Here is a 27,994-nt window from a genome sequence, read left to right on the forward strand (position 1 = left end):
TCCATCAGGAGTGTCACAGCCAGGCCTGGCTTTTCCCCTTTGCTGCATGTGAGATTGCCTGACCCCTGTACCCGTTTCCTAATCTTTAGAATGGGATAGTGGGGCCTATGATGATTAAGTTAGTACATGTAAGTACTTAAATGGAGCCTTACAAAAGTGCTACATTAATGTGGCCCATAGAGATGATCTGAGTGTCTACCGTAGGTTGTCGAGAGAGTCGCAAAGATGACTCTCAGTAAAGGTGAATACACAGCATAAGCACTCAGTGTTTGTTTAATTTTTTAATTTAGACAAAATTCACAACATAAAATTCATCATATAACCATTTTTAAAGTGTACAATTCAATGGTTTTTAGTACATTCACAGAGTTGTGCAACCATCAAATTCCAGAACATTTCCGTCACCCCAAAAAGAAACCCTATACCCCACCACCCTGGGCCTCTGGTAACTATTAATCTGCTTTCTGTGTCTATAGATTTGCCTAGTCTGGGTATTTCTTATAAATTGAATCATATGTGGCCTTTTGCGTGTGGCTTTTTAGCACAATGTCTTCGAGATTCATCTGTCGCAGCATGGATCAATACTTCATTCCTTTTTATGGCTAAACAATATTCCATTGTATGGATAGGCCACATTTAGTTTATCCATTCATTAGTTGATGGGCATTTCAAATGTTCATTAGTAATACTCCAGTTCTCAGATTCTGTAATTTTAAACTGTGGCATGCTGTTTTGCACTGGCAAAGCATACCAAGAAACGCTGCCTCTATTTGACCTTGACTCACCCGGGTTCCTACAACAGGACCTGTTCTTTGGGTGAGAACACTGAGATGGAAAAAGAGAGACCTGCTGAAGACCCCATGGTTTACTGGAAAATCAGAGATTTATTACTCCACATTCAGGGGCCACTGGACCAAACTAAGAAATCTTGCCTTTCTCCACGCCGAGAACTCCAGTGCCACGGTTTCCTAGGGCCCCTCCCTGGGCAGGGGAAAGGAATCCAATCCCCAGGATCGCGGTCCTCCGCCGGTGCGCTCCTGGCGCCGTGGCGGCGATCAGCCAATCAGCGTGGGGCGTCCGTAGTCCAGGCAACAGACTGTTTCTAAGCTCAAAACCTAAATTTACTGTTTTTCAGGTATCTCGATACCCCCACGAAGCAAGTCCGTGCGTGCGCGCGAGCGCGCGCGCTCACACACACACACACACACACACACACACACACACACACACACCTTTCTCTCTTCAGCGCCTCGATCATGAACTATTCCTATGAAGAGTCAGAGGCTCTTAACCTGTCGCTCCTCGGTAAGGTCCAGGGAAGCAGCGCTGCCTCCAGGAAGCCCTCAGCCCCATGGGGGGGGGGGCAGGGGTGCATACCTCATTGTGCCGTCCCCCCTCTAGGTGAGGAGTTGCCAAGGAGTTGGGGGCGGGTCCTACACATTTCTCAGATTTCCATTCCCAGGGTGGAGGAGTGGGCCAACTTGCCTTGGCTTGGAAACCAGAGGCCCACCCCTGTGTGCCTGGAAAAGGTATCCAGGCCTAGGCTCACTCCATTTCTCCACTGGACGTTAATGCATTTGGTACCAGAGAGGAGGCATGAAGACCATCAATCTTCAAACTTTTGGCAATAGACTGCTGTGGGACAAGTCCTCAGCAAAGCACTACAACATCAGAGGTGAAGGATAGACAGATAAACAGATGATTACAGAAGGAGTGAATGCTGGGTCCAGGGTGACATCCAAGAGTAAGAGGTCTGCTAAATAGAGGGAATGGGGAGGAACAGTTGCAAGGTTCTGGACAAGATATTTACATTGGAGTTTAACAAGGAATTCTCCAAGCCAAAAGGGGGAGAAAAGGCATTCCAGGTCAAGGGAACAGCATGCACAGAGACCTGGAAACACGGTGTCTTCAGGAAACTGCTGGTAGTTTGAGTGTTGCTGGAGATGAGAGGCAAGAGATCAGAAGGGATAAGATCATGAAAGATCTTGTGAGCCAGGAGATGGAGAAGCCACTGGGAATGATGGGATTGGATCGAGAGTATCAGCAAATGCAGAGACTGAGTTGGCAGACTCAGAATGTTGGGAGTGGGAGATACTGGGAGGTGAGGAAGAGGGGCCAGACTAGAGGGGACTACAGGAACTTGGGGGCTGACTGGATGGGGAACATGGAAAGATTAATCAAAGATAATGCTTAGGTTGGTAATTAGGGTGACCTGGTAGGTGGAGGTGACTTTCACATGATTGAGAACCTACCAGGAGGACCAGATTAGGTGGGAGCAGGGACATGGACAAATGTAGTCTTGGTTGGGTTTGAGATCCTTGTAAGCCATTGAAGTGGCCATGCTTTAGGAACAACTGTATGTAGAAAATTAGAGATAATTTCAAGTCATAAATGTTGATATGCTTGTCCTCAGCATATAGAGGGCTACAGAAACAAGAGTGAAGGAGATTGGTTTTTTAAAAAAGAAGAGAGCCCTGGCCAGTATGGCTCAGTTGGTTGGAGTGTCCTCCCATGCACCGGAAGGTCGCGGGTTCTATTCCCGGTCAGGGCACATACCTAGGTTGCTGGTTCAGTCTCAGGTTGGGGCACGTATGGGAGGCAACCGCTCAATGTGTCTCTCTCACATCGATGTTTCTGTCTCTCTTCTTCCCTCTCTAAAAAATCAATTAAAAAAAAAAGAAGAGAGCCTGGGTGTAAGCTTGGAAGGCATCAACTTTTAAAGGGTGGGTAGGAAAAGAGGGACCCAAGAACAAGTGGCCAGAGTAGTAGGATGAAACTTAGGGAGAGATTTGAATCAGAGCCAAAGGAAAAAGGGAGAATTAAAAAAAGAAGTTGAATTGTTTCCAGACACCTGAAGGGCTGCTCCAGAAAAAGGGAATAAATGTGTTTTCTGAGGCATCAGTGGGGAGGATTAGGACTGGTAGAAATTCCAGGGAAACAAATTTTGGGTCAATATAAGGAAGTCTTTTCCAGCAGACAGAATTAGACTTCCCCAATGTTAAGCAGGGAACTCCCTGTCCCCAGAGGTGTACAGAGGCAAAGTGTGCCAGAGGCATTATAGAAAGAGTTCCCCGACCTGGGTAGGCAACAGGACTACTTAGCCTCTGAGAGCTTTCCTCATCAGTCTCTTGGGAACATTTTCTCAGTCTCTACACACAACTAACTACATAGTGACCCCTTTTATTTTAAGAGCCTGCCTCACTTACCTATCAGTGGACACAGGACCCCAAAGACCACTAGAATGCAAGCTCCATGGTGTGGTAGGCACGCAGACCTTCAAGAGGCAGTCAGGGTGACTGTGGGTGGGGATGACACTTGGGCTGAGAACTATATGATGAGAAGGACTCAGCCAGGGGGGAAACTTGGGGAATTCCATGCTCTTCAGAGGGCATAGAAAATGCCAAAACTGAAACCCAAGACAGAGCTAGGAGAGTTGGACAAAGAGAAAGGAGGCCAGTGCAGCAGGATCAAGTAATCAAGGGGGAGGGGAGGGGAGGAGATGAGGGAGGAGAGTGGAGCAGGGCCCCAGCAAGGGTAATTTTGTAAGCCACTGTTAGGAGGGAGTTTTTTATTCTAAAAGGACTGAAAAGCCATTTCAATGAAGCCATTGGAGGGTTTCAGATGGGGGATGACTCTTCTGTGGTAGATCATGGATTTGGGGGTCTAGGGAGGGCACAAGTGGAAATAGCGAGACCAGTGAGGAGCATATTTTAAATGTGTCCCCATGGACTGCAAGGTAAAATTTAAACCCTTTGACCTAGCATTCGAGATGACTCCAACTTTATCTCCCATTCACCTCCTACTTCATACACAATGTGTTTCCAACTTGGGAAAATGCTGAGTAACTCTGAAATCCTAAAATCCCATTGCCTCCCATGTTGCCCATACTGGCCCCTCCACCCCTTGAAACCGGACTCATTCTTGAAGGTTCACGTCATCCCCCTTCTCCATGATGACCTCCTTGGGTGTCTCCATCTGTGTTTCTCTCCCGACTGAGAGCACCTCATCAGCCCTCTGGTTACCCTACCTTATTCTGTGCCAGTGCACTGCAGTTGGGCACCCAGCCTTGCTTGGATCTACACCAGGCCAGTACCAAGCCCTGGGTGATTCTCAGTAAAAGCCGGCCTGATGAATAACTAAATTCTCAGTGTACCCAGCATCTTGTCCTCAAGAAATGATAAATGGATTGTTGAGAAGCATTCACTTATGTCCACATTGATGAACACTCATTATTTTCTGACTATGAAAGGTTCATCTGGGCATTGTAAAGAGACTTGAACAAATGTACTGCATGTTCACTTTATGTCAGGCTGGGTACTGGGAACATACGGGAACTGAGACACATTCCTTGCCATTGAGAAACTCACAGGCTGTTGGGAAGGAAAGACTCAGAACGCATCTTCATCCAGAAAAATATGATCAATTCTATGATGGGGCTAAGCATGGGGGCTGTGGGGATCCAGAGGGGGTGCGAGGGAGGGGTTGGGGAGGCTTCAGGTGATGATGATGCCTGAGCTGAGTTTGGAAGGATCAGTACAAAATACTCAAGTGAAGCAGGGAAGAGAGAAGAGCATTCCAGGGGGAGAACAGTATGGTTTTGGGGGGAGTAGAGAGGATGAACTGAGGAACCACAGTCAGATACAGTTTGGGTGTAATACAAGGTGAGGCAGAAGGAATGAGAAGGAGAAATTAGAGAGGCTGGTAGGGCTGTGTTAGGCAGGTGGGATCAGGTTAAAAAGACTGAACCTTATTCTGGAAGCTAGCTGGCAGTAATGGAGTAGAGGAGTTTTGGTTTTAGAAGAAAAATGGTGACAATATTTTTAATAATAGTGTTATATCTCTTCTGAGTTTTAGAACGCTCCGATATCTATTATGCATTTGATCTTCATAACAGCTTCAGGAGATATCTAGAGCACAGTTTATATCATTTTAGGCACAAAAGAATTGAAACTCAGCAGAAATCAGTGACAGCCTGGGATAATGGCTACGAACAGAGCCCTGGGGCCAGTCAAACCAGAGTTCATGTCCTAGCTCTGCTACTTATCTGCAACTGTGTGACCTTGGGCCTCTCTGGGCCTTAGTGTCCTTATCTTTAAAATGAGTATAATCATAGAGCCAACCTGCTAGGTCTGTCCATTTGTCATTCACTCATCCACCAAATATCTACTGAGCTCCCACTTGGCACTGTGGAGATGCTGGGGCTTGAGAGGTGAGGGAGTAAGAGAGATGAGGACCTGGTTCACAATCTATCAAAAAAATAAACATCAACCAAATAATTGAATCAGGGGTTTCAAACACAAATGTCTTCCTGAACCAGACACATTAATGAAAGAATTGAGCTGTATATGAGACAATAGGGAACAGTGGGGACCACGGCAAGCTGGAGAGGGCATGCCCCAGCCTAAAGTAACTCAAATTGGAAAATTTTAAAGAATGTCAAATAAAATAGGACCCCAAGCCTCATTAAGCATGAGGATTGCCAGTTTGCAACCTTTCATTTACATATTTGTGATAAGTGGTCTGAAGGAAAAGTATGGGCTGTGTTATGCAGAGATAACATGAGGATGTAAGAGAGCCTGGGAGCCAGAGAGGTAACATTTCGTCTGAGATCTGGAGGATAAGGAGGAGATGGATGGGGGAGGGAGCATTCCTGGCAGATGGAGTAGCATGTGCAAAACCCGCAGGCAGGATGGGGCCTGGATGATTCAGAGAGAAGGTCAAGGCCTGTGGGACATAGTAAGGAAAGCTGGGCAAGTAATGAGTCAGGAAAGGATGGCAGAAGAGGTTATGGGACTTCATTTTGGAAAGTCATGGGTTTCAATATGGGAGAAGAGTGAGTACGGAAAAAAAATAATAGCACACTTAATATGAACAAAATAATGCCAAAATGGACTGATTCTAAACATCACCACTCAATAAGGTGGGTACCATCCCCAGTTTACACATGAAGAAACTGAGACACAGCGAGGATAAGGGACTTGCCCAAGATCGTGCTGCCAGTAAGTGGCAGGGCCAGGACCCAGACTGGAGCATTCTGGCTTCAAAGCCTCTGCTCTTAACAGTGCTATGCTGCTTTGGATGACCGGAGCAGATAAGAATGGCATTTTAAAAAGGTCATTCTGCCTGGCCGGGCATGGCTCAGCGATTGAGCATTGACCTAGAATCCAGACAATAAGGGCTCAATTCCCGGGCAGGGCACGTGCCCGGGTTGCGGGCTAGACAGCCGATCAGTGACTCTCATCATTGATGTTTCTATCTCTCTCCCTTTCCTTTCGCTGAAATCAATAAAGATATATTTTAAAAATAAATAAATAAATAAATTTTTAAAAATAAAATAAGTAAATAAATAAAAAAGATCACTCTGATTGCCGATTAGGAGTACTGGGGGTGGGGAGAGGGTGGGGTAAGAGTAGAATCTGAGATGATTAAATCAGAGAAAGCTCATAAAGCCCTTAGCATAGTGCCTGCCCTTGGGGGTGCCACATCAGATGTAACTATCTTCACCATTATAGGAAGGCAGTGATAGACCTGGGCCTGGAACCTGGGGGCCCCAGTGCCCGGCCCAGGGTTAATGCTGACTCCAACCCCCTCTTCCTGAAAGAAACTCACCTTTTAACGTTCTTCCCTCAAGGGCTCTGGCAGTCTGAGACCTCAGTCGATGATGAAAATGCCAGCAGGGATCCCGTCTTCGACCCTGAACTGGTCATTGCCCATTGCTTCAAGCAGTTCAAGCAGGAGGACTTCCACCTGCCTCAAAGCCGCCGGCGGATCATCATCTTGCCTCAAAAGGAAGATCCAACCCCCACCAATCCAACACCACAACCTCAGGCTCTCCCACAACTCACCCCCAGCTTCAAAGCCCTGGAAGCAGGGGACATCCGAGAGCCGCCGGAGGACTTGAGAACCTGGCTGAGCAGGAGGTTGAAGTTTCGGCAGGAACTGGAGTCATTTGGCAACGTAAACAGGTGGCTGCAGAACAAGTCCAGCCTCACACCTTCAGAGGCCAGGATATTACACATGATCCACAAGGAGCGTGAGGCCCAGATGGTGACCCATCTGACTACTAACGGAGTCACCAAAGTGAGCAGCCCCATTTGCCAGATGAGGGTGTCAGGAGCAGGATGGAGATTGTTCGCCCCATTTCACAGAGCATCAAACAGAAGTCCTTAAAGAGAGTTGTATTAGTTATCTATTGCTGCATAGCAAATACCCCCAAATGGCTTAAAGCAGCAAGTGCTGCTTTCTCATTTTTTCTGAGTCAGGAATATGGGAGGAGCTTAGCTTGGTGGCGCTCGCTCAGAGTCTTTTCATCTCAAGATGCTGGCCCCGGCCACAGACATCTGAAGGCTTGACTAGTGTAGGAGGATCCACTTCCAAGCGGTTCACTCACAAGGCTGCTGGCAGGATGCCTGAGTTCCTAGCCACCTGGAGCTCTCCATAGGGCTGCTTGAGTGTGCTCACCACATGGCAGCCAGCTTCCCCCTGAGCGAATGGTCCGAGAGAGAACAGGAGGAGTGCCTTCTATAACCCATCTCGGAGCCTCAGTTTTGAAAACTTCACACCATTACCTCCACTCTATTTGTTTGTCAGAAGGAAGTCACTAAGTATTGCCTACACTTGAGGGGAGGGGAATTACTCTCCATCTCAGAGGGTAGGAGAGTTGAAGAACTTGTGGCTATATCTTAAAACCACCCTAGGAGGTATAATGACTACAGTTTGCTACAGGCCATGAATAGTTGTGGGTCCCAATCCTCCTGGAGCACAGGGGAGGTATAAGCTAGGAAATAGGAAGGCCCTTTGTAAACTGTCAAGTGCTGCGTCAAGGTAAGGGAGTGTTATTTCTGAATTTTCCCACTCACCTGAAATTGGAGGAAGAGGATTTGCACAGGTAAAGAAAGAAGGAAAGGTATTTAGGCAGAAGGCCCAGATGGGGCAAAGGCTGGGAGGTGGGAGGAGCGGGGCACCTCATCTGGCTCTAGGCAGGGGCATGTATTTTGGTGCCCTGAGAGCCCAGTGGGACTATAATACTGACTGATCTGACAAGAGAGATGTGGGTAAGAATGAAATTTTAGTTTTCATATTGTTCAAACCTCTTGTTTCTGAAGGGAGACGAAGGCCCAGCAAAGCAAAGTCTCCCAGGAGTTCTGTGGCAGAATGCAATTGTCCCATGGCTGCCTGAATCCAGTGTTCTATGCATTCATCTTGCTATCTGTTCAGAGCTGCTCAGCCTCTCTCTCCCATTTCTCTCTAACTCTGGGGATCATGTTCCATTGGCCTGTCTCCCCTTAACTCTCCCTTCTGCCCCACTTGCTTGCCTCTTTCAGAAGAAATGCCTCCAACCTGCCCAAGAACCGGTGCCCCAGCTCCGACTGCCCAAGCCCTCTGCCCTGTTGGCCTTGTACTCTTACCTGCGCAGCCACAGGATCAAGATCCAGGATCTATTTAACAAGGTAGACCAGAGCAAGAACAATAGGATCTCCAGGGAGAAGTTCATTATGGCTCTGAAGACAGTAAGTACCTCCAATGCTCCCTCTAGGCTGGCCTGAGTGGGGGAGGTATCCATGCTGCCACTTCAGGTCCTGGACCAATTGAAAAGGAGGCTCAGGGAACTCAAACTACAGAATCAATCTTATTACTTATAAAGCCAGATTGGAAAATGTGGCTTAACCTGCAGCCACATCAGACCCCTAACACCTCCCCTGCACGGGTCGGACCCTGAAAGTCTGAGTGGAAATTCTACAGAGCTGATCCCATTACCAGCCAGCTGCCCATCAGACCCCAGAACTGAACTCTGAGATTGCTGGGCCTTCAGTCCTGCCTCTAGAACCTTCTAGAGCTTTTCCAGCTGTCACTGGCATATGAATCACATAGAGGTCTTATGAAAACGCAGCTTCTAACTCAGTATCTCTGTGCAGCTCCCAGTGATGCCCATGGTACTGGTCCATGGACCACACTTTTCACTGGCTATTCCACATGTAAATTAATTATAAATAAAATTAAAAGTCCAGTTCCTCAGTCACACCAACCACATTTTGAGTTCTCAGTAGTCACACGTGATAAGCAGTTCTTCTATCGGACCACACAGATTGAGAACATTTCCATCATTATAGAAGGTTCTATTGGTCTTGCAGGGGTCTGCTAACTATGGCCCAGGAGTCAAATCCAGCTGCTTCCTGTTTTTGTAAATAAAGTTCTATTGGAACACAGCCACACTTATTCATCTATGGATTGTCAGGGCTGCTTTCATGCTATGATGGCAGAGTTGAGTAGTTATGACAGAGACCATATGGCTCATGGAGCCTAAATATTTACTTTCTGGCCCTTTAATGAAAAAGTTTGCTGACTCCTGGTCTGATTGAATTAAGTTTTTATATACTTCAAATCCAAGGTACCTTATAAATAATTCTAGGAAGCTGACTACCACACCTTTTATGGTTTTAAATCACCACAGTTTTCACATCATCATTTTATAACATGTACTTATCTGAACAACATTTCAAAGCATTAAGACAACAAAAAGATAAATGGTTTTTAATCATCATAACCAAGAAGATAAAACATTGAATCCTTTCATACCTGAAGAATTCTGATCTGCTTTAAAGAAAGCTCAATAACAATGACTGCTGTCTAAAGAAGCTGAAGAACAAATTTATATCCCCTTTAAAGCTTTTCTTTTTAAAAACAAATACTTTTTTTTATTGATTTTAGAGAGAAAGGGAGAGGGAGAGAGAGACAGAAACATTGATGTCAGAGTGAAACATCCATCGGCTGCCTCCTGCACACCCCCTACTGGGGATCAAGCCCACAGCCTGGGCATGTGTCCTGACCAGGAATTGGACCGGTGACCTCTTGGTACATGGGATGACACTCACCCAGCTGGGCTAAAACTTTTCTTCTTGAATATTCAGTATGGCTGGCAAGCTTTTTATACTCCTCCAAAGTTGCTCAGAACTAAAAAAAGTAACATGTATCATATTTCTAATCCTATTTTCTTTCAGTTAGGGAGGCTTATGTGTCCCTCATGGGCAAGGATGATAGACATGTGAAATCCTTCAAATCCATCATGTGAAAGCTGGCATTGAGACTGGTATGAAGCCAGGTGGGAGCTCAGAGTACAAACTAACAGACTCTGTAAAGATGATGGCATATCTAGACCAGGTTTTGAGGGAAGGATAGGAGTTTTTCAGGCATTGAAAGGAAAACATCTGAGTAATGGCAGAGGGTGAGAAAGCACAGAGTGTGTTCAAGGCCAGGAAAGGGCTCTGAGCTCCTGTGGTAGAGACCTTGGATGTGAGCTGGGAGTGGCTGTGGATAAAACCAGACTGAAAGGTGGAGCAAGGCTGACAAGGCCTTGGCTGGCCTGGTATGATGTTTGGATTGGAGCCTGTCCACTTTGGGGCTTCTCTTCTCCAGGTTGGTATCCCTCTGGAAAACCAGGAGGTAGAGGATATTGTGATCTATCTCAGCTCTCTGGGAAAGCACAACAGCATCACTATGGATATCCTGGCCAACACCTACAAGCAGTGGTCTTTGACCCAGCAGAGAACCTCCCTGTCATCTACAAAGGATTGTACGTATCCACCCCACCCCCATGCCTCCACTTCCCCAGTCTTGGAACAAGCATAGTAGATGCAGCCTTGGCTCATTTCCTGAGTGTGTTCTCTAACTTTGGCTTACTGTAGGTAGGCCAAACCTCTGGAATTTCCAGGCCCAGAGATCAACTAAGGAGTAGGTATTTTCTGGAATACCAGGCTACCTTATCCATTAAAAATTAGATTAGGTCCAGCCGTTATCCTTAGAGGATGATTCTCAGAGGGTAGTTTCAGCCCACCAAAGCCCACTTGATAGGCTGAGAAGCCAAATGCCACGCCTTTCTATTTGTATGTGGTCCCAAGGCCTTCTTACTACTAATCTGCACCTTATTGATAAAAAGTTAACTAAAATTCAGAAACCAGAATTTACTGGAAAGTTTACTTTGATATTCTAGAGGTATCTAATATTATCAGAGGTATTAGCAGGGCTGCTGTGAACAGTTGTACAGGTTGTGCACAGCTCAAGTTCCATTTGCCAAGCCATGTGCTTCTGGAGCCACATCTGTCCACACAAAGCACAGAGGCAAATTAGAAATGTACTTGCCATAGCTCTGGATATGAATTCGCAACACAAGGGTGCATCATGCTTCTTTATAGTTTAGTTGTAAAGAAAAACTGAACACCTACAGATAACAATAAAACCCTCCTTTAACTACCACCCACCATATATAACCACATCTTTCTTTTTCCAAATGAAGCAAATCTTGCTTTGCCCCCACTTGCTGGGTTGGCAGAAATTTAATTTCAGACATATTTGGGGAGGAGGAGCTCCTTGTCCTCCCTAAGGTCATGTAAGAACCCCGGGGGCTAGTAGAAGGGGTTCCTTACCTTACATAGGTGAAGATTTGGGGCAGGGCCTCTGAAGTTCCCAGTCACACTGAGCTGGGTGCTCAGCATCCTCACTGGTTGGTTCTTTTGGGGACAGCAGGCAGCAACCTGAAAGCAGTCATTCCTCAGTCCCTGGGAGCTTCACTCACAACACAGCATGCAGATTTCCAACCTCTAGTCTCAACAAGCCTCTGGGCAGAGGCATCCTCACCCTCAGGCAGGGTCTCTGCCCTCTCAGAGTCCCAGGGAACCTGCATGCTTCCACAGTCACCTCCTGGGTGTTAACACCCTCACAGTAGTAATCTCCCGCACCCTTCTTGTCCAACGCATCCTCAGGGTCACCTTGAGTTGGAGGTGCTTTCCGACCCATGCTCTTTTGGCCTTTTCATTATAAATCACCAAAGCTAATCGCTATCCATGTAGTTGGCTGCAAGCCATTGACCACAGTGTGCTGCAATGCGTATTTGCAGCAAAGGTATTTGGAGCCTATTATTTCTCAATAAATAGACTTGAAGCCAAGCAATAGGTATTTTCTTAAATGGTGCTGTCACAGCTGTCATAGCTGAGTTTTTTCCTGTGGAGATCCTCAGCAAGTAAGGTAAGCACACTTGCTTTGCCTAAAGGGGTAGCAGTGTCAAGAGTCTGGGTGCCTGGCTCACAAGAGAGAAGGTGGTAGCTTTTGGGGGCACCCTCTCTAGGCTGGGTAACTTTACCCACAGCATTCACGCAATTTGATCTTCAAGTCCCCAGATGTCAGGGCTGCTATTCATGCTTTTCAAGGAGGAAGCTGAAGCTCAGAGAGGTTGACCACCTTTCCACTGTCTCAAAACCAGAAGGTAGCAGGGCCTGAGTTTCATTTCAGCCCGGGACAATGCAGGCCTGAACCAAGGCAGGAGCAGTGGTGTGCTCTCATTCATTTGGATTTTTGTTGAGCACCTACTATGTGCTAGACTATTCTAAGAATGGGAACATAGCAGTGAAAAAGCCAACACCCCTGCCTTCAATGAGTTTCCATGGAAAGGGTTACCCAAGATGATGTCCAGTAGTGATTAATGCTTTGAAGACAATAGGTTAGAGTGAGAGGGTGCTGGTCAGAGCAAGCCTCTCTGAAAACTAGAAATCAGAGCTGACACCTGAGTGACTGATGAGAAAGGAGCCTGCCTGGGAAGGACATCTTAGGCAGATGTAACTGCAAAGGCAAAGTCCCTGAGACAGGAAAGTCTTCGGGGGACAGAAATAAACGAGGGTGGCTGTATGGAGTGAGTGAGGAGTGAGCAGTAGGAGATGGGTCAGGTGGACGAGGTGAATGGTCGGCTGAGGCCAGGTCCTGCAGAGCCTTGCAGACCAGAGAGAGGATTCTGGGTTTTAGTCTAAGTGCTGTGGGAAGCCCAGAGAGAGTTCTAAGCAGGGGAATGAAGTGATGTGGTTTATATCTTTTAAAGGTCTTGTTTTGTTTGGTGAAAACAGGATGCTAGAGGATAACAACAGCAACAGGAAGGCTGAAGCCATGGTGCAGGAGAGGGAGGAGGCGTCTTGTATGAGGGAGGCCAGAGTGGAGATGGAGAGAAAGGGCACCTTCAAGGTGCACTTCAGGTGGCAGTGACTGGACATATGGGATATGAGCAGAGGGATGGCCTAGCGCTTGCTTGGTGACACTGTTTAACTGCTTGACAGATTTCATGGCTGGGCAGCCTCTCAGTTCTTCCTTTGTCTCTTCTCTCCAACCCCAGATTATAGGTCTGCCAAGCACAGAGTTTCCACACAGCATCTGTCCAAGAAGCAGGTAAATTTAGCCCCACAGTCTCCCAAGATGGACCTGCTGACTGTACCTGTGGTTGACACCCAGATGGAGGCAAGGCCCTTGACTCTGGAGGAGATGGAGGACGTTGGCAAGCGGTACCGGGAGAGGAAGCGGCAGAGCAAGGTACCCCTGCCAAAGGGGGAGGGCACTGGGCAAATCCTCTATACCTGCACCACCTTCTAGCTGGGGGAACTAGGGAGCAGGTGCTTTACATTTTTGTTCCCTCATTTGGATAATAAGAACCATACCTACCCCACAAGGTTTCAGTGAAGATGAAATGAGATGATGTTTCTGAAAGTATCAGGTTCTCCTCCTCCCATTGTTTTGTTTTGTTTTTTAGATTTTTAAATTGATTTTTAGAGAGAGAGTAAGGGAGAGAGAGAGAAACATTGATGTGAGAATGAAACATTGATCAGCTGCCTCCTGCACACACCCTACTTGGGATCGAGCCCACAGCCCATGCATGTGCCCTGACCAGGAATCTAATCTGCAAGACTTCAAGTGCACAAGATGATGCCCAACCAACTGAGCCACACTGACTAAGGCCCCTCCTCCCATTCTTTAATTATGACTTTGCATCCTGAGACCAGGGCTGTGTCTTCATCACAGTGGGAACTAGAAATACACGACCAGTAAGGAAGGAAGAATTGATTGCCTGAATTAATTCATCCAATAAATGTTTTTTGAGAGCCTGTGACATACCAGGCACTCTTTTAGGTGCTGCAGACAACAAAAGAGCCCCTGTCCTCAAGAAGCTGCCAGTCTGGGGAGTCTAGCCATGGAGGCAGACAATATTAATATAATACTACATATAGATACATATTTTAATGTTTTATATATAATAAAATGTTAGGTATTGATAAGTGCTATACCAACTAAGATCTGATTCAGTTGCATGACAAGAAAACCCAAAAAATTAGAGCAGTGAGTGGCAAACTTTCCTAGTTAGTGGCCAGATAATAAATATTTTAGGCTTTTTGGGCCCTATTGTGTCTGTCACAACCAGTCAGCTCTGCCATTGGAGCACAGGAGTAGCCACAGACCACAGCTAAACAAATGAGTGCACTTGTATTTCAATAAAACTTTATTTAAAAAAACAGGTAGTAGGCCCTAGCTGGTTTTGTTCAGTGGTTAGAGCGCCAGCCCGCAGACTGAGGGGTCCTGAGTTTGATTCTGGCTAGAGTTGCAGGCTCGGTTGCAGGCTCTACTCCTAACCTCAGTCGGGATACATGCAGGAGGCAGCCAATTGATGTGTCGCTCTCACATCGATGTTTCTCTCTCTCTCCCTCTTTCCCTCCCTCCCTCCCTTCCACTCTCTCTAAAAACCAATGGAAAAAAATATCCTTGGGTGAAGATTAAAACAAACAAACAAAAACAACAGGTGGTGGGTCAGATTTGGCCTATAAGTTGTACTTTACTGATTCTGGCTTTAGAAGTTTTAATAAAATAGATTGTATTTTCTTATAAATAAACAAATAAGAAGGCCAAAAGTGACTACACACTGCCCAGGCCTCTCCTACCTCACTCTGCCATCCTTGACGTTTGGCTTCCACCTCAAAGTCACAGATGGCTGCACCTAATTTAAATTCTCATGCAACTAAACCCTTGAATGTAATGTTTCAATGGGACACATTTGGGGCAGTTGCACTACACACTATTGTATATATTACACAATCACGTGTGCAAATCTTTATACAGGGCTGCATGCGCTGATCATTCAAGTGTTCTTCAAAGGTAACCTTGACCGTGTGTGACTTTTCTCCGGAGTCGCTGACTTCAAAACCTGAACTTGGTGTCCCACTGTACATTCTTTGCCATTGCCCCTCCTGGGGCCTAGTGGGGAAAAGTAGATTGTCAGCCTTTAGGCCAGGAGGAAAGAGGCAAGGCGAAGGGAAGTGTGTGCCAACTTCTGTTCTCCTTGCAGCTCACGATCCCCTCCATCCAGTACACAGAGCGGTGCCGCCTGGTGCGCAGTGGGAATAAACATTTTGACAACCACTGCCTCCCATCCACCATCGGTAGGAAGATGGATAGACTTATCAACCTGTTCCGCGGGAACACCTTCCTGGTCTACCTGCAGTGCCAGAAGCTCTGTGAATACTACAGACTCCCACTGACAGAAGACATCCTCATAAAAGGTAAGGGCCTTGGGGACTGGCCCCAGAAAAATGCCTCAGGTGTCCACCTGAGGTTTGTTCCTCCCCAGCTGACATGCACCCAGCCAAGCTGCTGCAGCCTGTGGTGAGGACATTGGGAAGGAGGGGGAGGAGGGAAAGAACAGTCAAGCCTGTTTTGCTGTTAGATGGGAGTTTTAGAATCCTGTACATGCCTGGTTCCCCAGTTGAGCTTGGTGAATTGGCATTCTAGAGCAGGAAGCTCCAAGGACAGAAGTCCTGGGCAAGGCAGCCCTGAAGTTGAGCATAAAGGAACAATCCCAATTTCAAAGAGAGAGATTTGATAGAAGTGAAACTGCTATCAGTTCCCAAAACCACCTCCCTAGGTCAGACCTGTTTTTTGGTTTTTCTGCAACACTGAGACAGGAATACATCAGGAGTCAGGTTTTGCTGATGCCCTTTGCTCTCTGCTCAGACAAGAGGCTCAATATGGAGATTTCCATGCTGGTTCCACCCTCTGCTTGAGGGAAAAATTGTGTTTTCATACATCCAAACGGACCTGAACCCTCCATGTCTCTGGGCAGAGTGTGTGCTTCTGAGAGGTGGGGGCAGGAGGTGTCTCCATATTTTCCTGATGATCACAGAGCAATGCTGGCATCCCAAGTTGATGAATTTATAAATGTAATAGGTAGGTTCCTCTCTGTGCTTAAAAAACGTGAACGGCAAGCTGCATGAGGGCAGAGGTTTTCCCGTAGGAACTTTGCAGAAGCTGTGACCATACTGGGAAATGAGTTTTTCTGAGAAAGGGCACACAGAGAGTGGTGAGAATTACCCAAGAACAAGAGTTAACAGTCACACCCTGGCCTGCTAGCTCAGTTTGTTAGAGTGTTGCCCCTATATGCCAAGGTTATGGGTTTGATCCTCGGTCAGGGCACATATAGGAGGCAACCAATGAATGCATAAATAGGTGGAGCAGCAGGCCGATCTCTCTCTCTCTCTCTCTCTTTCTCTTACTCTCTATCTTAAAAATCCAAAAGAGAAAAGTAACAAAAGTCTTGCTTAAAAAAAACCAGTTAACAGTCACAATTTATTATTTCCATCCTTTCCCAAGGGGAAGGGAAACAAGTGCTAAATGTATAAGACCTAGGGTCTTGTATTAGTTTGCTAGCGCTGACATACCAAAATACCTCGGACTGGGTGGCTTAAACAACAGAAAATTTATTTTTTCACAACTCTGGAGGCCAGAAGTCCAATATCGAGGTGCCAGCAGGATTGGTTTCCTCTGAGGCCTCAATCCTGGGTTGGCGGCCTCTGCACATGGTATTTTCTCTGTGCACATATACCCCTGTGTCTCTCTTAGTGTCCATATTTCCTCTTATAAGGACACTAGTCAGATTGGATTTGGGTCCACCCTAACAGCCTTATTTTAGCTTCATCACCTTTTGAAAGGCCCTATCTCCAAATACAAATTCTGAGGTTCTAGGAGTTAGGGCTTCAACATATTAATTTGGGGGCGGGACACAATTCAGCCATAACAGGTCTATCCAGGAGGATGTGACCAAGGGCCTTCAGGAACAAACCAGCCTAAATGGTCACTGTTTCCTGCACATGCTGCACATCCTTACTGGGTGGCCACTTGCTGCCTTGCCTCAGCCGGGGGGGCAGAGACAGGAGATCCTGCAGCTCTGAGCACTGACTTTTCACCAAATCATCCTCCCTTCCTCCTTCCTCAGGGAGCCTTGTCTTCCCTAATCTTTACATCCCTTCTTCTGGGTTAGTGGTGGAGCTGCAGCTGTCTTCTGAAATGTAGGCAGGCTTGCCATGCACCACAGACTACTCTTGTGGGTCAGATATTTCTTCTGGATGTGGATTCTTTGTCCTGCCAGAACATCAAGCAACTACGTATTCTCTCCATGGTGGCTTTTGCTAGCTCCTGGGTCTGTGAGCTTCCCTTTTTGCCAGGATCTCATATTCATGGGGACACAGGAGCATCTGTGGTGGGCTTCCTTTTGCCTTTGATTGGCCTAGATGGAAAGACCAAGTTCCATCTGTGACTAGAGCCACTGTGGCCTGTGGTGGGGACACTGGGAAGAAGGAAGGATGGGAGGGGAAGAACAGCTTGGCACGTTTTGCTGTTAGATGGGGTTTCAAGAATACTGGAAGTGTACAAGTTCCACTGTCCTGGCCACTATCTGTTGGCTGTTTTTATGACAGAGGCTTGCTTTGCTATAGACAAGCACAAGCATCGGGACTTTCAAGGCTGTGTTCTAGACTAGAACTTGGTGAGCTCAGACTCCAGGTCTCAAGCTTGTGGGCCAGAATTCTAGAACATTGAGGCATTTCCCCTCTCCCCAGCAAATATAGCTTCATTGTTTTTCTCCCCCATACTTTATAAATAATACTTGCTCACTTAAATTTTTTTGAAAACAGCCTAGCTGGTGTGGCTAAGTGGTTGAGTGTCAACCCATGAATCAAGAGGTCACCGGTTTAATTCTCAGTCAGGGCACATGCCTAGGTTGCAGGGTCAATCCCCAGTAGGGGGCGTGCAGGAGGCAGCCAATGGATGTGTTGCTCTCACATTGATGTTTCTCTCCCTCTCCCTTCCTCTCTAAGATCAAATTTTTTTTTTTTTTTAACATATCTTTGTTGATTTCAGAGAGAGGAAAGGAGGGGGAGAGAGAGAGAAACATCAATGATTAGAGAGTCATTGATCGGCTGCCTAGCCCACAACCTGGGAATGTGCGCTGACCGGGAATCGAACCCTGATTGCCTGGATCCTAGGTCGATGCTCAACCACTGAGCCATGCCCGGCCGGGCACTAAGATCAATTTTTTAAAAAACATTAAAAAATTCTTTTGAACACAAAAAAATAAAAATCCCCCTCCAGCCTGAGTTGACCACCATTAATATTTTAGTGACTGTCCTTTCACAAACCTATTTTTCTTTTCCATTTACACAAAATTATGCAATCACTTTTGAAAATCATGTATATATTTTTTTACTGTAGTTTTTAAAAAAACCTATATACTTTTTTGAAGTGGTGCTACATATCTCCTTCCCTCTTCTCCTTTTTCACCTGCACTCCCCACAAATAACCAACATTAATAACCAGGAGTGTAACCTTTCACTAATTTTCTAGAACATGGGGTTTTTGGATGTTACCAACTTTTTAAATTTTTATTAAATTATTGATTCGAGAGAGAGAGAGAGGAAGAGAGAGAAAAAGACATCAATTTGTTGTTCCACTTATTTATGCATTCATTGGTTGCTTCTCGTATGTGCCCTGACCAGGTATTGAATTGCAATCTTGGCGTGTGGGAACGATGCTGTAAATAACTGAGCTACTGGGCCAGGGCCCCAGGTGTTACCATCTTAGAACAAGCACTGCTCCATAGTTGCAGGAAGATGAAAACCCTGGCCCAGCATTTTTTATGTACTGCACTTCTTAGAAAAGTCTCCCAAGGTTGTCTGTGAGACTAACTCTAGGTAAAGAGAAAACTGCCATCAGCTAGGTCTAAGTTAACCTATTGAAGTCTCAGGTGAATTCCTCACACACACCTCCTCCTCGGACTCCTGACCAGGACACCCCTGCAGAGTGGGATATGGGGTCTCGTGCTCCACCCTAATTACACCCCAGCCCCAGGGCCATTGCCGACCTGGTTATAAACAAACTCCCTTGTCTCTAATCCAGTTAGCAGTATTCTACCAACTCCATTTCCTGATCTGCACTACAGTTACAGGCATTCCTTGGAGATACTGCGTGTTCAGTTCCAGACCACCATAATTAGAAGCCAGTATCCCAATAAAACGAGTCATAATCTTTTTACTGGTAGACGGCTTTGCTTTCCACTTGTAAAAAAAAAAGTACCATTTGTGAAGCATAATAAAACGAAGTGCAATAAAACAAGGTATGCCTATATATGTCATGTCATGGTTGGGGGAAGCTGGGGAAAGGGTCTAAGGGACCCTCTGCACTATTTTTGCAATTTACTTTGAATCTATAAAAATAATTTAAAAATTAAAAGTTAAAAAATGTATATAAAAAAATCTTTTTAAACAAAAGGGGGGGGCGGGGCATGTCTTGGGCTGGCAGGCCATGTTTCTCTTGCTGCTCACAGCCCTGCTGTATCCGGGGGACAAGATCATTTTCCAGAAGGACCAAGTGCGCCCAATCCGGCAGCCAGGAGGCTACTACTCGGACTTTATCTTCGGCCCAACTTCATCCCAGCTCAGGTCTCTGGGCTTCAAAGAGCCTGTGGCTAAGAAGACCGACAAGCTGAGTGTCAGACCCCCTTCCCCTTTCCCTTTGCCTCCTGCCCTGCTGTTGTCTTTTAGTTACAGGAGCTGGGTTGCTGACATACTTGGGATGTCATATTGCACCAGTGTCTCTATCCTAACCCTGCATGTCCAACCAAGTCACCAAGCCTGGCCAGTCCTCAGTGTCACCCCCGGCATATGTCTGAGGTCTGCAGCCATCTTGCCTCACTGTCACACAGCTACTCTCCTGGCCACATCCTACATGATCTCAAGCTCCCTGGAAAAGATTAAAAAAGAGACCCTTCTTAGAGAATTGGGAGGCCCCTTCACCAATTATGGGCCCAGTGTCAGGGTTGCTACAGACCACAGGTGGGAACCTAAGAAAGGGACTCTTGTCCATGTTTAGGTAAGCCACAAATATAAAAGATAAAGAGAGGTCACTTAGGGCAGGGATGGACATGGGTTTTGTGTTGCTACTTAGACTGTGCCGTATAAGATTCTGAGGCAGAATGCAGGCTTGCTGGGAAAGAGTGCTGTGGTTGATTGGAGATGTCTGCCAGGCCCGAGGTTTGGAGAGTTAGTTTTTACCATCCTATCTCCAAGGCTGGATTCAGCCCTGGCAGGGGAAGTAGAAGCCAGGGGCCTAGAAATGATTTAGATTATTGAGCATCTCTCATAACTTAATCTCCATTCTGGGAAATTAGAGACCTGAGGCTCTGAAAGGGGAAGTGACTTGCCCAGAGTCACCCAGCCAGTCAGGTTATGAGCCCAGGTCTGGCTGACCCAAGCCCACTATGTGTTCTACTGGAGCATTGGAGGACAGAGTCAGGGCCCCAACCCAGAGAGAAAAAATTCTCCTTTCAAAGCTCTGGTTTGAACTCAGAGATGGACCAATCCCTGAGGCCCCCAACCTACTCTCTGAGGCACCATCAACCTGGATTTCCCCTCTCCTGACAAGGTACCTCTTTGTCTCTTACCCACTAGGAAACCACCAAAGAAAATGCACTTTAAGGAGTTTGAGGAATTCACCAGGTCAGTACAATCATCTAACTCTGGAAGGGGGGGGGAAGGGGGAGGAGATCTAGCCTCACTTTGTGGAGGTGCCTGGGACTCTGCATGTTCCGTGGTACTCTTAGCACAGCATCTGGGGCTCAGTGCTCAAGAGCTGAGAGGCAGAAACACAACTTAGAGGGCCAGGCAGACTCTGCTCTGGGTGCTTTCCATGTGTTAACTCATTTAAATCTTCTCAACAACCCAATAAAGTTACTTTTAACATACCCAATTTACAGAAGAGGAAACTGAGTACAGAAAAGTTAATTTCTTCTTAAAGTCACACATCTGTTAAAGTAGTGGAGCAGGGATTCAATCCATCTATGGTGGCTCCAGAGGCTGTACTTGAACACCATATTAAAATGCTTCTAGAGAATAGATAGCGTACCCTTAAGAGTTTGGGTTTTAGAGGCTGCAGATTGGAAGTCAAGCCTGTGCTCTACCGCTTGGTCATTGTGTAGCCTTGGGGAAATGACTTATCCTCTCTAGGCCTCCAGATCCTCACTGGTAAGGTAGACAGAGTAACAGAACCTACCACATGGAACTGTGGTGAACACTGAGGTATTGAAACATTTAGTGCAATGCTACACCTCCTCTAGGGTCACAGTTGGTTTGCTCTGCTGAGGAGCCCCAGCCCCGGCCTGTCCATCATGAAAACCTTCCCTGTGTCTTCTCATTTCCCAGGAAGCTGAAGGTGAAGAGGCCCCGTGGTCCACAGCGAACCCACCCCAATTTCTTCTGGCCGGGACACCTCCTGGACAAGCTGCAGCTCTACCTGCCTACTGTGACTATGGACCGGAGTCTGGCACTATTCAGTTGTGTCCAACAGAAGCCCCATGCTTACTCAGCCACCTACCACTGCAACCACTGGTAGCCCATTAGGAACTGGAACTACATGACCTGTGCCAATTACGATGCCCCCAAGTTCTACTATGTCAATTGGAGTGGCCCAGATTATATCAGACTCAGCCATCCTGGGGCTGGGGACCAGCGCAGCTAGCAGCCCATAGCTGTAGACACCAGGAGTGTCAAAGAGCCAGACAGAAGAAATAATTTCAGTGGGGTGGCCTGAGGCTAGCTGTCTCTATAGCAAAGTGTCCAGGGTCTCAGAGGCAGCTGTGTCCAGGGAAAGATGTGCAGTTTTTCAGTGTTTCCCTGCCCTTTTGAAATAAACCACGTTGGAGTTTTTCTCATGTCACCTGTGATCTAGCTGATGTGATTTCTTGCTCAGAAGCTGTGGCCAGAGGAGTGTTTGGAAAAGTTAGGGTCCTAGGCCTGGGGTAATACAGCAGGCACATTCCCTGGGATGTTGACAGACGCCTGCCTGGCACCCCCAGCCTCTCATCCTGGGATCTCAGTGCCCATGGGGAAGCAGCAGGCAGTGTAAGGAGCTCTGTGCCCTCCTCTGAGAAACACCGTGTCTCTCATGCCCCCAAAACGGAGCCATTGGATTACTACTTCAAAATCTCTTGGGTCTTTTGCAACTGGAAGTATGCTCTCTGGTTCATTAGCTCTTTATCTGATTAACCCACCTGATCCTGTCAAGACCTTTTCCTTCATGACAGGCATCATATGGGCAGCTATTAGCACAGTGTTTCCATGCTCCCGATCACATGTGTCTTCCTACAGACCACAGGGTAAGCAGGATTCATGAAGTGTGGTGCAGTCACAAACACAATGGGGTTTTAGTTTCAACTCAACTGTTTGCCAGCTGTGTGACCTGGAACAAGACACTTGACTTCACATTTCACGTTTCGCTTCTCTGGGTCTCCTCGAACCCCCCTTCCCTTCACAGTCAAAATCTCATGGGGAGTTGTCAACACTAGCTCTCCTCCCTTCTCACTTCTCATTCAGTTGAAAACACATGCAGTTTATCTTCTGTCTCCAGGAATTACTCCTATCAAGATCACTAATGACATCAGTATTGTGGAATCGAGGGGCATTTTTTTCCCCTTCTGAAATTTTATTTTCGCACGAATCTTAAAACCAAAAGCTAAGAACAACAATTAATTACTTGGCAGTTTTGTCTAATGGTTAGAAGTGTGTGTGTGTGTGGAGAGGGTAGCCGAACCTCCAAATTTCACTTTCTACATATGTAATATGGGGAAAATAATATACCTACTTCATAGAATTGTGGGAAGGATAGTAAATCCCATTGAATGATAGCTATTATACATAGGCACATTGCTATTTACTCTGCAATAACTCACGTAAGTGAATATTAGGAAATCTGTTTTGTTTCCTCCTGGCCACCAAGAGGCGCGCTTTGCAGCGAGGGAGAAACGAGGGAGAAAATAATCTAAAAGCTGGAGGCGGAAGAGCGGCTTCAACTTCTGGCGGAAGTGGGTTCCCCACCCCCGCCCCGACCAGGTCTTAGAAGCTCAGAAAGAACTCAAAATATTCTACGTAGTCCCAACAACAGGTATGAAAAAATCCAGTACTACTCCTAGATATCAACGTCTAGTAAAACATAGGTAACCCTCGGCTTTTTTCAGTATTATTTCTCTGACGTTTTTTTGTTTTTGAATGCCCAAGAGCCGGAAGTGCTCGCCTTTTCCCTGCCAGGACCCAGAGGTCAAGTCCCAGCAGGCCTCTCGCGCTACCTTCCCCTCTCTTTCTCGGCGCTGCCTACGGAGGTGGCAGCCATCTCCTATTCGGTGAGTTTTAATCGTTCGTCATCTGTATCTCTGCGGTCTCCATCAGGCCCCATCGCCCCCTGGTGAGGAGGCTTGTCCTTCCGATTGGTCTCTCGGTGGGTAGTATCCTTGTCGCCTGGCTGGATCGCGTACAGGAACACAGCGAAGTGACCCGGCGGGTGATGGAAGTTTACTTACCAGGGCCGCTTGCTCTCCTACGAAGGCCGCTTGGGGTCAGTCAGAGCTGCGGGCAGCTTGTTTGAACCCTGGGGGCGCAGGGCGTCGGTTGGGGCCAGATTGAGAGGGCTCCTGCTGGGCATGGAGCGATCGGAGATTTGCGGCCTCACTGGCCAGGGCTCGAGTAGTTGGGTTACTTAGGTCAGCGATATCTGCCCATGTGTTACAGGCATAAAAAATCTATTCCTGCTGTGCGACGCTCCCTTTCCTCCAGTTTCTGGCCCTGGGGTTACTGCTGCGGCGGGACTGCAAAGAAAAAGAAAAAAAGAAACGGAGTTGCGAGTGGACTCGTTCAGTTACCAGAAATTTTATTAGCGAGACAGGATCTCTGTGAATTTGAAACTGCTTCCTTGTCTTTGAGGAAATCATGGGGGGGGGGGGGGGCGTTCATTTAGTACCTAGTGTGTGCAAGGGTACTGATGTCTGTGAAGAAAACAAAGGGTGCTGCAGCAAAAAAAGGGAGGGTTACCAAAAAGGACACCTTGAGGAAGGTAACTTTTGAGTTGATCTTCAGGTAGAATGGTATGTTCAAAGACCCAGAGGCGTTTTAGAAGTACATCTAGAGGTTTCTTTTTACTAAGCCTCTGCTTTGGTCTGGGCACTGCAAGCATTCAGTGTGCAATAGCATCTTCATTTTTACAGGTGAGAAAACAGTCTCCAGCCCATGCAGTTTGCCAACCGGCATAACTAAAAGGAAATTGTACCATCTGGGGGTTGGGACACTGTGGAGTAGGGTCTGCTACCCCTTTGCAGGCTGAGAACGTTTGGGGGCCAGTTTGGTTTAGGTCAGCTATTGGTATTCTTTCTTGGCTTTGAGGGGGTGAGGTGGCTCCTAACCTCCCAGGATCGCGTCTGGAGAGTGGCTTGTATTCTGCCAGCTTCGGAAACGGGAGGGAAAGCAGGCCTGGCAGAGGTACCCATTCCATTCCCAGCTTGCCCCGTAGCTGGTGATTGGAAGACACTCTGCAACAAGGTTAAAGCCCTGGGGAAGGAAATCCTCTTTTCAGGATTGTTCTTTGTTATATGGTATCTGTCTCTTTTAAAGGCACCATGGCTGCCCTCAGACCCCTCGTGAAACCCAAGATTGTCAAAAAGAGGACCAAGAAGTTCATCCGGCACCAGTCAGACCGATATGTCAAAATTAAGGTATGTGGTCCTGGGATGGAAGTGGAAGTGTGTGTTGGGGTGAAGAAGAGGGTTCCTGAATTGGCTGTTAGATTTCTAACATTACCTAATCAGATTACCTTTGGTAGATGAACCATCCAGTATGGTTGGTGGAAGAGCTTACTGTAGAAACCCAGGTATTTATTGCCACTCAACCTCTTGAAGTGTAAATTGAAATTTAAATGACAAGGCACACACGGCTGTTTTGAGGTGTCTAGAGGCTCATATGCATATTTCAGGTGGCCTTATGAAGGTATGAGACGTAGATTATCCTTATAGATGAGAAAACTTGGGTCTTGAGTGCAATGAGGAAACCCATGCTTTTCATCTTTCTATGTGCACAATCCCCTCACGTTCCTTTGGTGTGTAGTCTGCTTTCCCTTTGCTTAGAAGGAGTGTGGATGTGGATCTATATTCCTGGTTTGCAAATACGATTCCTATTTATCTTCCTCAGAGTAATATATAAAGTAGTGAAATCCTGTTACACAAACATGACTGTCTGTCACGTTTCCTTTTCATTTGGTCCCCTTTTTTCCTGCAAAAGGGTTAGTGTGCACAGGCACTAACCCTCTTGTGTGGTTTTGGTTTTTTTTTCCAGCGTAACTGGCGGAAACCCAGAGGCATTGACAATAGGGTGCGCAGAAGATTCAAGGGCCAGATCTTGATGCCCAACATCGGTTATGGGAGCAACAAGAAAACAAAGCACATGCTGCCCAGTGGCTTTCGGAAGTTTCTGGTCCACAATGTCAAGGAGCTTGAAGTGCTGCTGATGTGTAACAAGTGAGTTGGATCCCAGCTCTGGGTTCATGTGTCAGAAGTGTGCATCTGTGAGCATTTTTGGAAGGGACTCTAGACCTTTCAAAATGTATGTGGAGAAGTTGTATATTTTCTTGGGAACTTAGTGAATGCTTGTTGGGGGTGGAGTGGGTGTCAGCTTGTCCAGAAAAACGTAGAGACCCAAAGAGAAGGACTTTGACACTACAAACACTGCAGGGTTCTTTTGGCATTCATTTCCAGAACGTTGCTTTATGTGAGGGGTAGCCTCACACCTAAGGAGCACTTAAACTGTGGCCACAGTTATCTTCAGACTGCTACAAGAATGGAGTCACTGATGTAGAGCTCAGTGCCATCAGAGGTGGAGAAAAGGAGGAAGACTGCAGGCAGAGGGCACTTACACAATGTTGTATAGATGCAAGAGTGAGTGGAGGGGTCACAGCATTGCTTTCTTATTGTTTTAAGACTTAAAAGTTAGACACTTAGTGAGCTCTGTGTGAGGCTTTATGGTCTGCTTAGGCCAAAACTAGGGCAGTGGGTTGAGAAAAGATTGCTTGTGGGAAGTGATTTAGACACAACTGGTATCTCTGTGTATGTATGTTTACTAAGATCTTTTAGCTATAGTGACTAAAGACACAGGTAATAAAAATGAACAAAACCGTTTTTGGTTGAGTTTTCTAGGTTGGAGATTTAACCAGGCATTGAAATTTTCTTTAGAAAGGATGAACATAGCGATTAATAATGGTGGATGCCCAAACTGTACTAAGTAGATTGATAGAGAATTGTAACAGAAAGATGCAATCTAATACCTGTTGTGTAGCAAAAAATGGTGTGGTGCAAATGTTGCAGTGTCAAGAGCCATAGAACACTCTGAACCCATGGCTTTTAATCCACAAGCTCCATTTCTGGGCATTTATCCTTAATTAAAAAGCAGGGAAACTTTATAAGCTGATCATTGCAACAATAACTGAACAATTATAAATATAATTGGTGGACGGTGGGAGTGCAGCACTGAGTGGAATGCTATACTTACGTACATTGAAAATTGTCACATATGGAAAATGCCCAAGCAGAGGGGGAAGTATTTAAAATGCACAGTGTGATTGTGATTATTAAATCCATATGGAGAAAGACCTGAGTTGTTTTGGAAAAATGAAGAGGAAAAAAGCCAAAAAGTGTGGCCACAAGAAACTTAAAGACTTAGTCTCCTTAAAAACAAAGATTATAGAAACGCTTTTAAAATACAGCTACTTTGAGCTTGAGTGGACTCCTTTATGTAAAATTTAAAAATTGTTTATTCTGCTTGTCTGCCTGTTAAGCTATTTTCTTACAGAGATCTTAAAAACTATGTATACCCACTGCTTTACTTAATCATTCCTTAGTCTTTTTGCTGAAATTCCCAGGGGTAGTGTCTTTTCTTTGTCTTTTATGGCTTCAGATCACCTCCTTACTGAAATGTATTCAATAGACCAGTTTGTTATCAAATTGGGGTCTGGTTTAACTGTGAGGAATGGATGAGACTAGTTCCTGGCATACATATGCTTGGGAAATGTTAGGTGTTGCTACTTACTAGGTGGCTTGAGGCAGCGTTACTTTTGACTTGGAATTTTATCTGCAGCAAACAAGTAAAATGTCTGTGGTCTGGATTAGGGAGCCCTTGGATTAATCAGACTGTTGGAGTCTCCTCTGCTACTTGCAGTTCCAAAACTTTTCCAGAGCAAGTCTAAGCTCCCTGAGATTTCCTTGAACTGGGCAGATTGGCCAGAAAGACTGAGGGAGAATCTCTGAACCTGGAGTCTAAGGCTGAGACATCCTGGTCTGTCCATTACTGAATATGTGATTTGGAAATTCATTTCCACCTCTGTGGTCCTTGGCTTCCTTGTCTGTAAAATGAAGGTGATACCTGGATTACAAGGCTGCTGTGAGGATTAAATAAAAGGGATAGAGAGAGTGATCTTTGTCACAGCAAGTATTTTAAATGTCTTGCTAATACCATGGAATTTGGGGAGTTGGGGTTTGGGGATGTGCAGATGTCACTCAGCAGCCATTTACCTGCACCCTCTTTGCTCAGTGCTATGGCTCTGGAGGTGAAGCGACCAAAGCCATTGCCTTCCCAGTAGAATACACAAGTATGTTCTCGTCTGACTTGCTCCTTACTTACTTATGGATTCTCTTCCAGATCTTACTGTGCTGAGATTGCTCACAACGTCTCCTCAAAGAACCGCAAAGCCATTGTGGAAAGAGCAGCCCAGCTGGCCATCAGAGTCACCAATCCCAATGCCAGACTGCGCAGCGAAGAAAATGAATAGACAGATTGTGTACACATTGTATTTGTGTTAATAAAACTATAAAATTCTGCCATCTGGCATTTCCACCCTTGGTTTTACTCTCCAGTTTCTTACTTTGACAGCTTGTCACAGAGATTGTTCTTTTGCCTGTTAATGTTCTGGAATCTGTCATTTGGAAGGGGTTTATAAAAGATCCTCGATCCTTTACAGGGCACCGGCCTCAGGTGCCCAGACCAGCCTTGGTCATCTCTAG

The 27,994-nt window shown here is 46.2% G+C and overlaps 2 protein-coding genes and 1 non-coding gene across 3 annotated transcripts; all 3 read left to right on the plus strand.

The window, feature by feature from the left end:
* The first annotated feature begins 1,256 nt into the window (after nucleotides 1-1,256).
* On the plus strand, nucleotides 1,257-21,642 carry EFCAB12 (EF-hand calcium binding domain 12). The gene is given in 9 exon segments (XM_016209901.2): nucleotides 1,257-1,305; nucleotides 6,632-7,080; nucleotides 8,325-8,510; nucleotides 10,414-10,570; nucleotides 13,151-13,344; nucleotides 15,146-15,359; nucleotides 19,454-19,610; nucleotides 20,577-20,624; nucleotides 21,327-21,642. Coding segments are annotated over 9 exon segments (1,770 nt in total).
* Nucleotides 21,643-23,215: 1,573 nt separating this feature from the next.
* On the plus strand, nucleotides 23,216-27,814 carry RPL32 (ribosomal protein L32). The gene is made up of 4 exons (XM_016209902.2): nucleotides 23,216-23,299; nucleotides 24,561-24,661; nucleotides 25,278-25,459; nucleotides 27,633-27,814. Exons 2-4 carry the CDS (start codon nucleotides 24,566-24,568, stop codon nucleotides 27,760-27,762), a joined length of 408 nt encoding a protein of 135 aa, XP_016065388.1. The 5' UTR covers nucleotides 23,216-23,299; nucleotides 24,561-24,565; the 3' UTR covers nucleotides 27,763-27,814.
* On the plus strand, nucleotides 24,350-24,489 carry LOC148091438 (small nucleolar RNA SNORA7). Its single transcript, XR_015715741.1, has one exon. It is a non-coding gene; the product is annotated as a small nucleolar RNA SNORA7 (small nucleolar RNA).
* Nucleotides 27,815-27,994: the final 180 nt, after the last annotated feature.

This window comes from Miniopterus natalensis, chromosome 15 (assembly GCF_054644295.1).
Source record: "Miniopterus natalensis isolate mMinNat1 chromosome 15, mMinNat1.hap1, whole genome shotgun sequence".
NCBI classification, from domain to species: domain Eukaryota; kingdom Metazoa; phylum Chordata; class Mammalia; order Chiroptera; family Miniopteridae; genus Miniopterus; species Miniopterus natalensis.

Excerpts from the sequence above, each read along its gene's own strand:
- RPL32 (XM_016209902.2), top strand. The coding sequence starts at position 24,566 with ATGGCTGCCCTCAGACCCCTCGTGAAACCCAAGATTGTCAAAAAGAGG. Across the intron at positions 24,662-25,277 it reads ACCGATATGTCAAAATTAAG|CGTAACTGGCGGAAACCCAG; the intron begins GTATGTGGTCCT and ends TTTTTTTTCCAG. Across the intron at positions 25,460-27,632 it reads GTGCTGCTGATGTGTAACAA|ATCTTACTGTGCTGAGATTG; the intron begins GTGAGTTGGATC and ends ATTCTCTTCCAG.